We start from the raw sequence: 19,090 nt of genomic DNA, 5'->3' as shown, positions 1-19,090 counted from the left end.
TGAAAGGCCCTTCAGAATGATGTCATGACTGATGGTATCAAAAGCTATTGGAAGACTGAGGACCACCACCAGGAACTCACTCCTTCTACCATTTCCCTCCATAGATCATCCAGTAGAGTGACAGAAGCTCCCCCATAAGTGTGTTTAGGGCTGCAGCTTAAGTCTATATAGTATAAACACAGATTAAGTGTTCATCATTATACAAGATTTTGGTAGAATATTATGACATGTTTATCCTTCTGCCATTCACAACACAGCACTAGCCCACTTCTCTCAAGAATGACTAGTTTGGATACCACCTTCACCATTTGCTCTGTGCTCTCTAACCTTGTCCTAAAAATATAGGTATGTCACCAAACATTTGCACCTCTATGCTTCTCTTAGATATCTATTGGTGACCTAATCCTGACTACTCCTTTATGAACCCAACTGACTACTATGACAATCCGCTCTGAGTCCGGCCTAGGCTGGGGAGGGGCAGGGTAGAGGTTTAATGAAATAAATAAATCACTGGAGTTCCTGCTTCAGGTGCCCTGGCCTTCTGAGATTAGGCTGGTGGCAACCTGGGAGAGGGCCTTCTTGGTCATGGCACCAAAACTCTGGAACTCTCTTCCCAGGGAGACTCTTCGGTTCGCTTCTGTTGCCAACTTCCACCAACAGGTGAAGGCTTTCTTTGGTTCATGTGGTGTTCCCTCAGTGATCCTTCCTTTCTGCCCAATGTTTTAACTGTTGGGGTGTTTTTTAAATGTTTTTTATATGTATTTTAGCTCTGGTTTTGCATTAATGTGTTTTTTCATTGATCTTTAGTGGTTCTGACGTGTGATTCTATTATGCATGTTTCAATTTGTTAGCTGCCTTGGTGGCCCTTATGACAGCAGAAAGGCGGGGTATAAATTCTGCATAATACAATATAAATAAATAAATAATCACACTGCTGAAAACTAATCATTTATCCCCAATATTTTGCACCTAAACTTTTTTCCCCATTTCAGGGACCAGTTTATTACATCCAGGCTGCCATCCCGTGCATGTCTGTTTTGGGAGTAAACCCCACTGTGCTTAGTGGAACTTTCATCTGAGTTACAATGCTTAACACTGAACTGAAAATCAAATAATTTCAAAATAAGTTAAACACATTAATTCACCTTTTCGATCAATCCTGCCACATTTTAAATATATTACTTTTCTGTTTACAGAAACAATAGCAGTTTGCTCCAACTTTCCAAAAATAATTTCAACCAAGAGACTGGTTCAGAAAGTAATATGAAATCACAGTTCCCAAGTCAAGCTCCTGCATTTCCTCTCTGAAGAAGCAACAGCTCTGTGATGCTTCTTCACTGTTAATTTTCACTGTTCGCTGTTAATTTTTATATTGTTTTTACGTAGCAACATAAAAGGCATTTGAACAGCAATGTATAATGCACTTACCAAAGTTCTCTAAGTAACGTTTCAGAAAATATTTGTGGTGAACTGAATCTCTTACACCTTATTCAACTTCATTTCCCTAAGAAACATCTACCTGTAACATCTTCCTGGTCTGCAAAATTCGCAGCTCTCCAAGACGAATGCAGTACACCAACTATGTATTATGTGGACTCACCAGGGGCTTGACAAACCGTTTTATTTTGCTGCTTGCCTGGGATTGCAAAAAAACCAGAGAGGCTGTCAAGCATCTGGCAAACCAGAATACATGGCTGCTGGGCTGCGTTCAGCTTGGTGGATCACAGGCCTGGTTTAAACAGTTTGTAATTAGCATAGACTAGAGGACATGAATGCTTATGCATGATTCATAGGGGAAAAAAAGATTGCCAACCTCGTATTGTGAGCTTGCTATATAACTGCGAGTTCATTTCCTTGTCTCGCTGGTAACGACGAAATTCATCAACTGCCTCCCGAACCACTGTGACAGCCAAAACAAATCCCTGTTTAAAAAATAACAAACATTTCCCAAAATGGAAAAGATTTCTAATAAAAAATACACAGATGACTTAACAGTAGAGGAGAAAGTATGCGCTTATTATTTCATTTCAGGAGAACACTTTTCAGTGGTTTTAATTTTTCTTCCTTTTCCCAAGATTATTGCTTACTCTATAGCAGCTGATCAACACCTGACATACAATCAACAGTTCTTATAAATATTCCTAAAAGATGTGAAATAATTGCACAAAAACATTGACATCTCATCAGCATGAATCTCAGATCTATTCACACAGGTTGGAGCTAGGCCAGTCAGCTCTCCAACTTTGGGAGGAGACCTCCAGCGTCTGCTGCTGCTTGATAGGGCAGTAGGAGGGAAATGGAGGGAAACTGCTGTGTTCCCCCCTGTGTTGCTACATCGTTTAACACCTGTAACTATTGTTCACCGAGTGTTTTCTGTGCAGGTACACACTGGGGACTGCACACACTTAGGCCAGCCACAGAGCAGAACTTAAGACCTCAAAAACACTGGAAGGGCACACCTCCCTCACACCATGATAGGCGGCATTTTCCTGCCGAAACCATTTGTGCACTGTAAGGGAGGAGCATCCCTTTCCCAGAAGTAGGGTCCCCTACAGTCTCATTGAGTGATGGACCCTAATGGAAACTTGGAACTATGCTCAGAACAGGCTGTATCATCCTCCCTCCAAATCGGAGGTACATGTTGAATATGTAACTAGAAATAACTAATGGAGTGAAGTCAGGGCTAGAACTGACAGATATATATGCAGATATATTTGGAACCAGAAATGTATGCAGATATATTTGGAACCAAAGGCTGAACTGAATGGTAATAATCAGCCCGGTAAGATCCATACACTGGGGAAGGACAGTATGGATACAGCTGCTATAGCACCCGAGGAAAGGGTGCAGGCTAAAGAGCTCCAGATGGAAAGGATTGTGTGGGGACAAAGTGGTGCTTCCTAGTTGACATTCGGTTCTCCTCCTGGAGAACGTCATCCTTTTAAGTGATAGTCTTGTACATCCAGATGTGAGGAAGGAATTTGCAGTGGGACAACTGTAAGGTCATCATCCAAAGAAATAGGTTCTGAGATCGCGGTGCTGGAATCAAGCCATGTCCACATTTGATCAGGAACTGAACCAAAAGGGACTTGTCACTATTCTTACACTTAGAGAGCCAGCATTGTGTCGAGTATCAGACTACGATCTGGGAAACCTAGGTTCGAATCCCAACCCTGCCATGAATGCTTGTTGGGTGATCCTGGGCCAGTTACACACTCATTCTAACCTGCCTCCCAAGGTTGTTGTGAGGACAAAATGTAGGAAAGAATTATGTAAGTCGCTTGGAGTCCCCATTGGAAAGAAAGGCGGGATCTAAATTTGGGGAGGGGGGGTTGATGTACTCCTGTATGAGACAAGAGGAACCAGCAATAAGGATCAATGCCAAGACAGATCTAGGACAAAAGTGATGGAACCGAGGTAACCAACCCATCTCGGGAGGCACACTCTATCATGGCAGATAACTTTGCTGCCAAAGTTTCAGAGCCTGAAAGTGCCTTTTCCCATAAAGCTGCCTTAAGTCTGGAAACTCAATTTGAGCTTTTGGGGTGAATTGTAGACTGAGTGCAAGAGTCCAGCATAATCCAGAAGTGACAATATGATGCTGGGGGACATCAAACAGGTAGGTCCCAACCCCCAAAATTCCCTAGCTGGAGCTTATGCTCAGAATTATGCTTGTGGAACAGGTATTTCCTGCCTTATTTCCACTGTAGCCAGCTGTGCTCCCTCAAATTTGAGTCCTGAGAGCTCCTAGGGGGTCAGTGAGAACAGTGTGTTGTGTGACATGAGGATCTGCTGCGGGAAGAGAGATTACAAAATCCCGCCCCCCTTTACATGAGCTGCTCACTGCTTGTGACTTTGGATACAACCCAGCATCTTCAAAGTGCTAAGATGAAAGATACAATATAATCAGCAAATGTATTTTCATTTAAAGAAAGGCTGAGAAACAGCAGGAGACAGAACAGTTCGCTATACAAATAAGTCCCTCTTTTGTCCTCAAGACAGGCAACTAAATGTTTGGTCAAGACTGCAGGGATACCACACACTCACTTAAATCAATGACCTTACCTTCCAAATCAATATATTGAGAATGCAGGTACGTAATTTTTCAGTTGCATATTCAAGATGAGGTATGGTCAAATTGGGGATTATATGCCAAATTCAGACCCAGAAGCAATGTAACTAGACTCTCGCACAACCCTAACACATTTTAATCAAGACGTTACAAAAGGTTTACTCATAGTTTTCCATATGATAGGAGAAAATGTTAACCCTGTATTTCTCTTTTGGGTTTTAAGGGCCATGTTCTGGCTATTCTCCAGGATGTGTGCTGCATAACAGACTGCCCTTGTAGCTTCATGCTGCTCTGTTTATAATGAATCCAGACCATTTGTGATCGTGGTGGGGTGTCAACAAATATACTTACTATCCAAATAACAGTCAAGATAGAGTGGCCGCTCTGTACAGAAACTAACTACCCCTGCTCTTTTTTCTTTTCTTTTTTCTTGTCATCAAGTCACAGCTGATTTATGACAACCCTGCAGGGTTTTCAAGGAAAGAGACGTTCACAGGTGCTTTGCCACTGCCTGTTTCCGCATCACGGCCCTGGTATTCCATGGAGTTCTCCCATCCAAATACTAGCCAGGGTCAAGGCTGGGAGTGTGTGACTGGCTCAAGGTCACCCAGCAAGCTTCCATGGCACGAGTGAGGACTTGAACCTGGGTTTCCCAGGCCCTAGTCCGACACCTTCACCATTATACTACGCTGGCTCTCATCCCTGCTCTAGTACTGCTTATTTTATCCTCTGTCACAAGGGCAGTCCATGGCACTCAGAGAGTATATGATAGTAAAAAAAAAAACTATGCAATAACTTTTGTTCCACCTTCTGTATCAAACCCTCAGTCAAAAAGACTCATGCACTTTGCAACCAAGTGACAACTTGGTGGGTTCTTGGGAATCACGCTATTTCCTGCCACTATCCCAAGCCTAATTTGCATATGGGTGACGTCATTATTTGTGAGTGATTTTTTCTGAAGATCACTTCCATATTCAACAGCCACTAATAATTGTAGTTAGATTCAAGCAAAGAAAGGCAGCCTTCAATCAACAGCAGTGACATTCAAAAAGCAAGGTAAGCATATTACTAACCTCTTGACACTGATCAATGTTTTCTTGTTAAGCAGAAAATACATAGTGCTTTCAAACCATAGAACAAAGCGAACCACATAACTGGCTATCACACCTTTAATACACCATATTTTTCTAGGTACACATTTATAAGAGTTCAGAGATACCTTGAAATTGGATATAATTTTTACATATATAAATAAATTTAAATATCTACTAGGGATGTGCACAAACACAGTATTCTGAGGTTCAGGATTAGTCCATTCTATTAATAAATTAGTTCAGATTATTTATTTTTATAATAGCATATGTAGTTTTGGTATTTAAATTCAGATGAAATGGGAACAGAAGATGAGAAGCAACCTATTTCCAGCCTCAACATTTCCCATCTTCCAGCTAGATTCTCCTTCCCAAATTGCTGACTGACTGGGCAAACCATCCCTATTTCATAGGCCATTAAAATTCTCCCTTGCAGAGCAAGCACATGGCAGCTTGCTTCCCATTACTGGGATCCTGATGATTGCAGGAGGGGGCTCTTTTTAAACAGGAATGGTGACTGGTATTATCCCCGTGCACACATATGAACACTACTAGATGCATTCACGTCAGTACTTTTCTTCAAGCCTGTACCCGGCATATCTTACTTCCTAGCATCTAAGGATCCAACAGGCTTGCTTGGAGAAAAAAGGTTAAATAATTCAGTAGCACAGCAAGAAAACACATGGAAGGGTTTGGCTTTACGGCCCTTTGTCTGCATGCTCCACCCCACTTTCCACTTTAGTAAGTAGATTCTTAATACGAAGCCTTTATTGGCATTAGTTAGTAAGTAGATTCAAGAATAGCTTGGTCTCTCCCACTAAGCAGTTTTCAGATGTAGAGATCTCAGATATTGAATCAGGAACCTTTGTTATACTCCATTCTATAAGGAGGAGTGTTGCCTATTGTGAAAGTGTAGAGAATGCAATCTATCAAGAGTAACCTCATTGGCATGGAAGCTTTCCCCTCCTTACAAAATATACATTCAAAGTTTTTATTACTTCATCTGTAGTGCCAGGCAGCAAACTTAAGGGATGGGTGCTGGTCATGTTGAAACCTCTGCTTCTACCTGTCCCCCCCCCCTCAAAAAAAAGCCTTCTACCAGCAGATGCAAGACAGCATTTGCTTGCTTCTGTCATTGAGCTAACACCAGATAGCTAGAATGGCTCAATCAAGGAGCATACTTGTTGATACAGAATGTATCTCCTCCCCAAGTGAATGAGCCAGCAATATGACTGGCATTTCTACGGATAGCATTTCCCCAGTCAGGGGGTACTACAAGGCATGAACATGGGCTAAACATTCTGGTTGGATGGTGGGCCTGTCTAGTACATACCTGCTGAGTCATTCACTCTCTCCTCTCATAATCCCAACCCTATCCATCACTGTCACAAAGAATGGAAACATAAACAAGACTGCAGCTGTAGACATCACAATCCCACCAGATCTGGCCCAGTCAGTTTGGATGAGGACACTGTAGATGATTTCAGTGAGATTAGTCACTTATCCAAGGGTAACATACATTTAGAGCAGATTTTGATTAATTACATTCTGAATTCACATTTCTACTAGTCAATTTAAAATTGAAGCCACATTGCAGAAATGGCTCATTGCAGAAGTAACAGGTCCTGATCTGTTGATCATAGTTAAGGATGAACAGTGCCCCTCAGATACCCATGCTACTTCCTTCTTCTCCCTCAATCTCACACACTCTACCGCCTCTCAAATGTATCACTACATTGAATGTCATATCTACATTTATTTGAATGTTTATGGTTAACTTTAATGTAGAGTTTGAAACCTGCTTGGTTTCAAAATCTAGTGTCGTTAACAAGTCAGACATAGCATAGCACTAGCCATAGTTAGTGCTAAAAAGAGAAGATGGGAAAGTATTGTAGGAAGGAGGGTTTCCATACAGATCTGAGAAGCTGCTCTTTGATCTCTTAATCACTAAGGGATTAAGAGCCCACTGAGACATACACATAAGTTCATACACTTTTATTTTTCAGAACAAAACAAAGTTTAAAAGTAGTTTTATAGCAATTTTTGTTTACCAGAGGAGCCCAATAGGTGTAGAGGTAGCCTATTTTCAGCGCTGGTACAAACTGTGAGCAGGAGACAACGAGAAAATAAAGATTCAAGAAAAACTTGAACTGTTCATATAAAACCTAAAGCGAAAGGGGAAAAAACAAACAGAAAATGGTGCTTTCAAAAACATTTTTAGGTAACAGGCAACTCTAACCAAATTATACTATAGCACAATTACAGCTTCATTTTCTGAATCAATGGTAGCGCCACTTCTTTAAACTTGTACTAACCCTAAAAACATAACCTGAACATTTAATCAAAATATTAAACAGCTAGCCCTATTATAATGTAAAACACCCCAATATAAAATACCACTCTAGAACTCATCCACAAAAATATTTAACTTTCATGTTACATTTGAGTGTTTCCAAAGATTTATCACACACATTGTAAAGATAGTTCTGGCCCACTGCTGTATTACAAATCAGGAGTGGATAGTGAACATCAGCAGTTGTACAACAGATTTCTGAAGGGCAGTTCATAGTCTCAGCTGTTACACTATACAGGCTTTCAATAATAATAATGATTTTTAGAAAGATGCAATACTTGTACGAGGAATGTATCTTGGCAGTCATAAATACATCCGGGCATTGGGGGGGAACTTCTTTCAAAATACAACAAATTTAGTTATAAGGAGCTATTAAGTTATTAAGCAAAAATGGTACAAAATGTTTACTCTGGAATTATTAAACTACAAGGGGGAACCCACAAAGGTTTGAGGGTTTACTTTATTTTCCCCTGTATCCCCTTCTCCACTCTTTTCATCTTTCTCGCCTCCTGGCAGCCCACATATCCTCCCCCTTTCCCCTGCTTCTTTCTCCTTCCAACTCACCTTCCTTTACTCTCCTTTCCTATTTTGCTTCCTAGTTATATTCTCAATTATGCCTATCCTACCCTTGATCACTCTTTGCTGGGACTGTTCTATCCCTGTTCGGCTAACACTTGCCACTGAAATGAACAAAGGCACCATTAGAAATTTTAAGATATGGAAATTTTAACCAGAAACTAATTCACAGTGGGTAGCCGTGTTAGTCTGTTTGTAGTAGTCAAAAAGGGCAAGAGTCCAGTAGCACCTTAAAGACTAACAAAAATATTTTCTGGTAGGGTATGAGCTTTCGTGAGCCACAGCTCACTTCTTCAGGTATCACTTCAGGTATCACTTCAGGTATCTGAGCTGTGGCTCACGAAAGCTCATACCCTACCAGAAAATATTTTTGTTAGTCTTTAAGGTGCTACTGGACTCTTGCCCTTTTTAACCAGAAACATATGTTTTAATGTCTGTAATATGTTGTGAGTCACCCTGAGTCCTGTATTGCTGGGATGGGGCGGGATATAAAATAAATAAAGCAGTTTATATCATTCTCTATCTGATACTCACAACAACCCTATGAGGTAGATTAGGCTGGGATGGCACAGAGGGGATTTGAACCGGTGTTTGAACCTGTGTCTCCCGGATCCTAGTAGGATACTACACCACACTGGCTCTCAGCTTTCCCTCCCTCCCTCTCCCTGGTAGCCTCTCCCTGGGAAAGGTCTGGCCCAGTTACAAAAGTCATGCACTAGCTAGTCAGGTGAGTTGTGTGGTAGCCAATACTGGCCCCAGCCATGTTGAGCAATTTGTATAGAGGCTGTATGACATCAATTCAGCCAGCAGCCATCACTGCACCTAGGTGAGTTGTGCAAACTGCAGGGTAGCAACTTGCTTACTGATGGCTGCTAGGCCCAGCCCAAAGAGTCCTCCCTCCAGGACAGCAGGGAGGGGAGAAGAGATGGGCTGGGAAACCAAAACAGTCTGGGAAAGGCCCTCCCCACCACCACCTCTCACTGACAAAAAGCAGAGTTTGAAGGACTGGCAATATTTTCTGGTTGCTTAGCAACCCCCACAATGGCTTCTGAGATGTTAGAGGCCATTCATTTATTATTTGGGGGGGTTAGCCCCCCCCCCCGGTGTGTGTGTTTTTTTAGATTTCAGATTTTTCTGCAAACCTAGACCATTTCTAGGGTTTACAAAATGTCTGTTCATGGCTCCAGTCTCTTGATTTAAGTAGCCACAGATGGGTCGTAGTGGGAATTGGATATGCTGACAAAATCAACATGGTAAAGTTTGTCAATCTACCATGATTCCTACACTGGCTTCCTAAATAGAAAACAAAATGTAAACATTGTGACTGATCTATTTGAAATGCATTTTTATTATGAAAATAAAGAATGCTATTCAAAAGCCTGCAGGCGGGTGGAATGCAAACATAGCACGATCAAATGAATGCTCCAGATAAACCAACGTAACATGGAAATTTCAATACAAAGATATTCCAATTGGTGTAGCAGTTATTAGTGATTTACAAGCATGTATATGAATAGTAAGAGCTATGCTGGAGTAATACTGTGTTTATATTTACAATGAAACATGATTATTTTCTTCTAGAATGTTTAAATTCTCATATAAATTAATCTCAGCAGGGTAACAATATTTCCTGCCTTACCACTAATTAATTTAAAATCCCAGTTAGCATCAATTAATAGCTCAGTAATTTGTATTCATACTAGAGCCAGAATAGGATTCCAACTGTGCAATTACAAAACGCTTTCAAACTACTCAATTTCCAAAGGAAAAGTTTCAGAAAAAATACTCCCAAGACTAATAATGCAACTTGTCTATGCTATGCCAACAGGTGTTCACAAATCATGACTGATCATTGCAGGCATCATGATCTCGCCTAAACCTCTGAAATACACATTGTGCATTTAACCATAGTAATCAATTACTGAATATATACTTAATGACCTTTACAGAAAAGCTTTTTCCAATGTAAAGGGAGAAAATATTGGTTTCATGCAATGAACATGTAAATATTTGTCTGCACGACATTAACATTCTCAAAAGCTAACTAACTACATTATGAACTTGCTTTTTATCAGTCTTATAAAAGAGGGTTATGAGAGATATCAATGCATGTGTCAGCTAGCTAAATAGTGTTGGGGGGGGCAGGATAGGGTGCAGAGAAAACCAATGTACAACAATTAGAAAATCTGCATTCCTACTGAAACTAAAATTTGAAAGACGCAGCATTCTTGTCAACTAGAAACCAACAAGACAATTTACTACTGCAGTAAAAGGCACAGTATATAATGGCCTGTTTACTCCATACTCATTGAAACACCTCTCCCTCAAGAGTTACTTTTCAGTCAAATATTAAATTAGAAACTAACTGGGTTGGCGATCCAAAGAATAAATGCTAAAGTCCCAGAATTGACTGAAATTAGTCAAGGAATGAAAAATGCCAAACTGTGCCTTTTTGCGATTTGCACAAAACATATAACAAATTATTGTTGTCAGCGCTGAAAAGAATTCTGCATCTTGAAAACCATAATAAGGCAAAACAAAATCTGAAGAGACAGAACATAATTTTAAACTGGATTTAGTTAATACAGGGTTTTGTTGTATTGCTATAAAACACATAATAGCCAACACCATAGAAATGTTTCCTATATAAAAACAATTACCACATTTATGGGTTCTCTTATAATCTGTACCACTAACTATACGGGAGAATGAACTTTTCAACCATTTATTCTGCATTTAAAGTGAACACTCTGTGAGGAACATTTCTTCATAATGATTTCAAGTGCTAAACAGAAAAAATAGGGAGGCTGTTTCAAGGAGGGCACGGAATACAATAAATGCAAATATTTGTTTCCATTCCCATAATTAACCTGACTCAGTGCCACTTTGGCAATACAAAATTTTAAAAACACACAAAAAATCAACTTCAGGAAAATTTCTCATACAAAAATGTGGGAGAGAAAGAAAATGTATCTGAATTTTATGTATTTTAAGTTCCTTGATAAGCCACATTTTGTGCACAAAAACTAGTATGCAAATTTGGCTGTATTCAGATGTCATGAACAAGCTTTGGTTTGTTATGAAAGTTAGTTTATCCTCGAGTTCAACCTTCTTCCTTGTTGTCAGGCATGGAGCTGAGACTGAAAATGTTCAGATTTGAAAGAAATTGCAGCTTGTTGCAACATCTCTTCTGGGGCACTTTAACAAACCACAGTTTCTTTCCTGCCTAGAAAACCATGGTGGAAGGATGGAGAAAGGGTGTTAAGACCAAGAATAAACCAGGCTCATTCTCACCATGGAGTTTCTTTGTATTCTTTGGTCACAGAATATCAGTTCATGCAAGCATTTAAAATGGCCTGTATTCATACAGGCCACAGCTTTGCTGGAATGCAACATGCAAAGAGTTCCTTAATTTTCACTTCCATTTCCCCCAAATATTTTCCTTTGTAGTTTTACACAGAAATCCAGTTTGGAACATGATGCCTCCAGCAAGGTCAAGCTATTGAAAATCAAATTTACATACCCTTAAAAGCTTTCCATGTATCTTATTAAAAGATCGTGCTTAACTAAGGAAGGATCACACCCTATCTTCGTCACAAGATTGAAAAGATTTGTTGTTGAACTTTTCTTTCATTTATTTCGTTATAGAAAAGATTGGGGGGGGAAATGCTGTAGCTGAATTTAATCTCCCCATTCCAGTACACACAAAATATGTGCACTATTCATTACTATAATCTGTTATTCGTTCCTCCTTCTCAAAAACAAGTATTTTAATCTGAGCAACTTGTTCAGTAGCTCTCACAGAAATGGCCAATAGTGAACACCCTTAGCTTCTGACTAGCTACCCCTGGTCTACATACAGAGAGAGAGAACTGAATGGGAAACTGGTAAAGAGGAGGGGCTGAAACATGCAATCCCCTAATGCTTTCTTAATTAAGTAATTCAGAAGATTAGTTTCAAATATTGTAACATACACAGACAATTTGTAAAGGACATAAACTAAGCCCACCTTTACGGAATCATTAGTAGCCTTACCCCGGGTATAAATGTAAAGATATTGTATTTTTGATTTTTTATAGCATTTCTTGGATACTTTTCTTCACATTTTTCAGGACATCCAAGCCATACTGTGCGTGCTTTGAGTTGTTTCTTTCTTCGGCAAACGTTTATGAGCCAGTCACAGCAACTGCAAAACAAGAAAAGGTTTTTCTATATATTTTTTTCCAAGTGCTATTTTTGTATAGCATTCACCTTGCTAATGAAACAGGGATATTACTTTGGTCTTTAAAGGAACCGTGCCCTTTTAATGCAGGTAAGGAAATGACCTCAGATGTGTGCTTCTGACATGCACCACCAAGCACATGCTCGAAGAAAATATGTTTGAAAACATTCCGGGGGGCGTTCTGGCATCCAGGCAGGCGATCCTGGGGCGGGCTGGGGGGAGGAGCTGCCGTTAGGCAGCCTCCTGTCCCCTTTAGCTCTGGTTACGCCAGCGACGAGAAAAGCGACGCTGTGCCTGGGCATGTGCAGCCTCACTTTTCTCTATGGGGCGAAAAGTCCCATTTAAAATTTTAAAAGCCTTTAAAAGGCTTTTTTTGAGTTTTTGGCATTGGGGAAACAGGTTAGGAGGCGCCACAGCGGTACCTCCTCCCCGCATCTCCGCACACCAAAAGCTCAGGAATTCATTGTAAGGCATTTATACTTTTCAATTCCATATATAAGCCAATTAATACAATTTTATATGTTATCTAAATTATAAATGATGTGTTTTATTATAAAGTGTTTTATACTTATAAAGTGGCAAAACGGGTTTAAGTTCCCCAAAATTCTGCATTTTCCCAGGATCAAACTGTTCCCCCCACCCACGGCTTTCAAATTTCAAGAACTTTTACATCTTTACTCCTCCCCTAACTCCCCATCTTCAGAAGTATCTTTTTGGCACAGTCCTATAGATCCAGATGAGTTCTAGTATACAGCAGTCTGTTCATTAAACAATTGTCGTTAATAAACATTATCTTGAAATTGCGCAACAGTTCTGGGTAGAAAAGCAGTGGGGAGGGAGACAAGTGGACTAGATTGGATAGCCTTGTACTAAATTGTTTCTCTTGACAAGAGTTATATAGCAGTTTATATGAACATACATTCATCCTTAAACTTTAGAGGTGCCATCCTCCAGGTACTAGCTGGAGATCTCCTGCTATTACAACTGATCTCCAGCCGATAGAGATCAGTTCACCTGGAGAAAATGGCTGCTTTGTCCATTGGACTCTATGTCAGTGAAGTCCTTCCACTCCCCAAACGCTGACCTCTTTAGGCTCCGCCCCCAAAAACCTCCAACCAGTAGCAAAGAGGGACCTGGCAACCCTATTAAGCTTACTAGAAATAAAATTTTAAAAGCATCAGAAAATAGTTACAATTTGTTCTGGGAGAGATAAGGGGCTATATATTGTTTGGCTCTAGTGATATGTTTACTAGTCAACTGATTTCTGCAACAGGAATATACAAAGCGTCCCATTGGCAGTAGGAATATATTTTAAATTTAAAATAAAGTACAGTTTGCATCCATATCCTTTACAATGTTTCCCAAGAGATACAATCTGTAATACAGGGATGAAACTCTGTATACCTCCAGTCCAACAGCACGGGCTTCTAATGTGCAAAATTATTTACTGAACTTTGTTTAGAAGATTTTGCCCAAGTGAACTTATAAACAATACAGTATCTACAAGCATTAAATTAAATTAAATAAACATTTAATGATCCGAAACAAGAAGAAGAAGAAAAAGAAGAGTTGGTTTTTATATGCCAACTTTCTCTACCACTTAAGGGAGACTCAAACCAGCTGATAATCACCTTCCCTTCCCCACAACAGACACCCTGCGAGGTGGGTGGGGCGGAGAGAGTGGGACTGGCCCAATGTCATCCAGCTGGCTTCATGTGTAGGAGTGGGGAAACAAATCCAGTTCACCAGATTAGCCTCTGCCGCTCATGTGGAGGAGTGGGGAATCAAACCCGGTTCTCCAGATAAGAATCCACGCTCCAAACTACTGCTCTTAACCACTATGCCACGCTGGCCATTTTCTCCAGGTGAACTGATCTCTATCGGCTGGAGATCAGTTGTAACAACACTCACAAACTGAAAAGTAACAACCACCCTTCAGCGCAGATGCTAAATCCTTCATCAGTTTAGCAAACACCTAAATTTTAATCCAGTCTGGCACAACTAAACAGCGGTTGATGCCTCTGATAAAGGAGGGCTGATTGGCACCTAACGATAAGCACATTAAGCCCTCAGATGCAATGAGGTCTCGGCTGATGGAAATAATTATGGATTTTGACAATGCAATTTTGAAGCATTTATTACATGCAAATTAGGATTCAATACTTCAGGTATCGGTAAGTCCGTGTCCATCTAACACAGAAATCCCCACCAGTTTGTATGGAGATGTAATTGGGTCCCTTTTGTCATCGTGAGTCTTGGCCCCTGTAGCACGGCATTAATGAAGGCTTGTGTTTAAGTCAATGCATGCACAGTGAAGTTCAGACAAAAGTTCTGAAGTATGAATCTAGGGTTCTAAATGAACACATGAATAAAATGTGTAAACTAGTATTGATGAGATCTGTTGCATAAAGAAGGGGGGGAATCTTTAAGACTATAGAGTGCAATTTCCTGAGATCACAAATACAACATATAAAATGCGGCACAAAGACAATCTAGGGCACACTTATCATCCTACATTTAATACAGTTAAACATATTAGGAGCAATGAACACTTCTGGTCACATACTGTTGCATTTGAGTTGCCTTTGTTCTCATTCAAAAAGCTTTAACTAAGATCATACCATTTCAATGTATGCATCCACTGGAAAATGCATTTTAAAATGCCTGTTAACAGAAAAGATGGAAGGATCTTCCTGCTACAACAATGAGCACAATGGCTTTTGCTTTTTACCATTTTTACAATTACTTGATTCTGTAATTTTGTTCTTTTATGTTAATGCCTAATAAAGGTAATGAATGAATGAATGAACTTTGTTGTGTATAGACACATGCTATGGTATAATTCAAGTTAGCAAATGACCGAGCAGAGCCACTGCAGCAAATAATGCTGAAAAGGCTTGAAGAACCTGGTTAAAGTTTAACTATTTTAATGACATACACTGGCATAGAGACATTGCTTTGAATAAAGAGAAAGTACCACATGTTCAGTGGCAGTGATGGATTTCAAAAAATGCAGCAATTTCTTGATAGCTAGCACATGATATTCCTATTTTGCATATGAAATACCTTCTGCCAAGTCAAAAGCTAAGCTTCACACACAAAATCAGGTTTTGTTTTTGAACAGCAATTTTGCCCAAGATTTTAAATCTTAAGCAAGTTACTCAAAACAGAATTTTTATCCACACACAAAAAGATAATATAATAGCTCTATATTGTCTCCCATGAAAAAGCTATTCCTTAGTTAATTCTAAGTAGCAGAAACTATTTATACAAAAAAAAACTTTAATTATTGAACTCAACAGGTAGCTTTGGTAATCAGGCCAAAAGCAACACAGTAGTCCATGTCACTCTTAAAAGATCAGCATTTTCCCATGCTTCAGCACAACAAATGTGTTACAGATTAATTGAAAGTGTACAAGCCATTTTAGAGTCCATATTAATCCGAGTATTTGATATCCCTTCATTTCATATGGAAATGCCATTCAACAGCACCATTTTAATAGGGACAAAGTGGTTGTTGATAAGAACTGGAATGTAAATCTCATGAGAAAGAAATCAATCCAGACCAAAGAATTTCAGAGTATTGATCTTTGTGCATTATAATTTCACAAGCAAAAAGGGAACACCTAAAATAAAGACAAAGAAATAATTATAGTCAAAAACTAGCTGTTACTACCCTAGGCTTTCATAATTATGAATATAGGGGGCAATGCTTTCTTTATAACCTAAGATGCTGACTGCATTACAAATCACAGAAATTACAACACAAGATACTGCCAACATTTCCTGTTGAAAAGTAGTGTGCTATTTTTTATATTCAAGATATGTAGTAACAGCAATTGTAATCAAAATGCCCATGGCACGACGACTTTTGTTGTTTTTCACACTGTCCGAATATATGTGGGTTGGAGATCCTAATATGTATTAAAGTATTTGAGCCAAATACTTTTGATATTTTCATTTGAGACTGATAACCTTTGACAGCTTTCAAAATGTAAACAGAATTCTAGAGAAATCAGACATTTGGAAAGATATCATTTTGATAAGACCTTAGCTACAGTAGGTTAGATCTTACCATCCCTGAGTGGAAGGGTATTACACTATCCATTTCCTTGGTATGGTTATGTAACACAGTGTCATTTCTTAGCTCCTGACTTCCCTATGCTTTGAACTCGTTTAGGGGGCTGTTCTCCTCATTTCCTATTAGCCCAGCAGATTAGGCAATAGATAACACATTGCTAAACTAACAATTCCATCCTAAGCACTGTCAAAGACGTCAATGCGCTTAGGAAGATGCAACTCCACTTACGACGACACTATCAATGTATCAGTGGTCTAATTTAACCCTCTGTATGTCTTATTTATTCAAAAATTAATAATTATATACCCATGCTTGATAAACATAAGGAAAAAAATCTAATTAATCTGACTGCAATTCTGTGTTCAGAAATCAGAGACATACACATGGTGCCAACCTAAAAAAAAACAATTTCCAGTGGGTTGTCTAAAAAAAATCCAAAGTTAAAGATTCTGCACTATTATTTCCATTCTGAAGTCTTATCTTCACCTCTGTACATTACTACGTATTTTAATTTTATTTCAAAAAAGTGAATTTAATACAAGCTTTAAAATGAGAGACTGCCTAACAATGCAAGACTCATTTACTCAATAGACTCTAAGAAAGTCAAGCATGAGAGTTCAACACAGAGGTTTATAAATGACAGCAGAGTACCAGGAGATAATTCTAACTTGTATTCACTCTAGAGTCATCAGTTACATGTACTTTTTAACCTTTAAAGTTGAAATGTTAACTTATCATCAGTTAATGAATTTACGTTTCCCTTTTCACCAACATCAATCAACTCCAGATATTACCCAGCGTTAGTGAATTAGTGTTAAGACTCCTGGGAACATCAATGAAAGGGTACTGCCATCTTTCTTTCCAGGTAAGGTGCATTAAAAAAAAGTTAGGAATAAGGCTTACAGTTGGGATTTTTGCCCATTCTAATCCTGAAACAAATGAAAATGCGTAGGGTAATATAAAATAGCAAAGGGACTTTGTGGCACCGTTTTAAAAGACTAGACAGTGACAATTACTAACCACACAGCAGGTGGATAAAACACAACTAATGGTAATAAAATCGCTAAAATAATCATTAACGAATGAAACTGGAAAATCAATTGTCCTTCTATTACAACTAGCACTAAATCTGAACCTTAATTTTGTCATGGCTCCAGTCTCACAACAAGGAATCTATCAGTATCTCCATAAAAACATTTGAGTATCAGTATCTCCATAAAAACATTTGAGTATTTTAATAAAGCCTCTGTATTGAAAAATGCGCATTTTTAAAAAGATAACTTATTTTCATTAGAGAAACTAAAGACGTAAGTTATGAATCATAAGCTTGTGACTAACTGATCTTTCATTCTGTATTTCTTTCTAGCCTAAAATGGAGACCATGGCCTGTATCCAACCACATTAATTAAATGTAAGCAATTTTTAACAAAGCAGCATTTTCCACTGATCCCCCCATACATGGTAGAGCCCACTATGCTCTTCCAGAGAGTCTACTGACCCTTGGAAACAAAACTTAAGGGTTCAGGGGGCTACATCAGGAGAGGGTAACTGATTGAAACCACTGCCCCCTCTTAAGGGCACTCATGTGTTCTTAACTGTATGGTTGGATACAGGCCAATGTCTCCACAAACCTCTGTACACCTTAATTTACAACAGCTGCTTCCCAGGATCAGTACACTCATCATGGAGAAAAACTGTAAGATGCCTAAAAAAAGATCATGGATTTTAACCAGGATCTGACAGCACAGCCTACCCTATTATCAGGAAGTATAACGAGTTCTCCCCACTTAAAGAATCTCATAGCACTTTACAGATTAACAAATTTATTGAACCAGGAACATTTTTAGACCAGAGTCAATGTCATTAAACAGATTTGGATCAGAAAAGACCATGGTGAGGAGACAGTGTGGTGCTCGTTTAACTCTTTTCCCGTCCATGAAAATAATCATGGTGCACTGTAAACTTTAACCATAACCTGCAAACTAGAGGCTAACTATGGTTTCAAACCATATCATTAACCACTATTAATATCAGAACAGGCATAGCACTGTACTGTTTTTAGCTCTGAATGAGAAGGGGGGAGAAATCTGCATTGTCAGAAGCGCAGGGCAGAGAACAAAGCATTCAGGCCCTCTAACCATGGTTGTAGAATGTTATGTCTGCATCAAGTCTGTAGCTAAGGATTATGTCAAATCACACTTCCGTAATCTGATGACTACTTCACACTTTACAATACAATGTATATGCTAAAAAGTTTTAGCATATATCTGCTTTTACACTATAACACAGGCAGTCACAGGCAAAAGCATCATACAGACACTATGCAAGCATGCTGCTTTAGTTATAATTAGCCCTTGTTCGTGCCGTCTGGTAGCCCTATCCATGGTAGCCCTGAGTGGAAATAGGATGAATGTATTGTCCACTGCCCTGCCAAACAAGGAGCCACAAACCCTTCAAAGGAACTCTGGCACAAAGGAAGCCATTTCCTCTCCTCTGAAGTGACCATGAGTTGTGTGGATGTGTTTGTGTCCCTCCTCAATGATTACTCTGGAAGTAAAGGATGACTCAAGGCAGTGATTCATGGAAGGGACTTGGGAACTCGGGCAGTATTTCTCTCCATACAGTTCACCTCCCCATCCATTGCCTGTCTTATGAATTTTCACACTCATTAGTCCATAATTTTCAAATACAGAAT

At 39.3% G+C, this 19,090-nt stretch overlaps 1 protein-coding gene across 3 annotated transcripts in view; it reads right to left on the bottom strand.

The window, feature by feature from the left end:
• ATP9B (ATPase phospholipid transporting 9B (putative)) overlaps positions 1 to 19,090 on the bottom strand; it is a 233,069-nt gene that overhangs the window by 134,669 nt on the left and 79,310 nt on the right. For all 3 annotated transcript variants that reach the window (XR_008933488.1, XM_056854816.1, XM_056854817.1), the window contains exons 4-6: positions 12,128 to 12,278; positions 7,215 to 7,328; positions 1,814 to 1,922 (exon numbers count right to left, since the gene is read on the bottom strand). Coding sequence is in view for 2 of the 3 variants with exons in the window: in XM_056854816.1 (XP_056710794.1) it covers positions 1,814 to 1,922; positions 7,215 to 7,328; positions 12,128 to 12,278 (374 nt within the window). In the remaining variant the exon portion in view is untranslated. The remainder of the gene's footprint in view (positions 1 to 1,813; positions 1,923 to 7,214; positions 7,329 to 12,127; positions 12,279 to 19,090) is intronic.

Source organism: Euleptes europaea, chromosome 8, assembly GCF_029931775.1.
Source record: "Euleptes europaea isolate rEulEur1 chromosome 8, rEulEur1.hap1, whole genome shotgun sequence".
NCBI classification, from domain to species: domain Eukaryota; kingdom Metazoa; phylum Chordata; class Lepidosauria; order Squamata; family Sphaerodactylidae; genus Euleptes; species Euleptes europaea.
The sequence above is the reverse complement of the archived record's forward strand: the minus strand, read 5'-3'. Positions and strand labels throughout refer to the sequence as shown.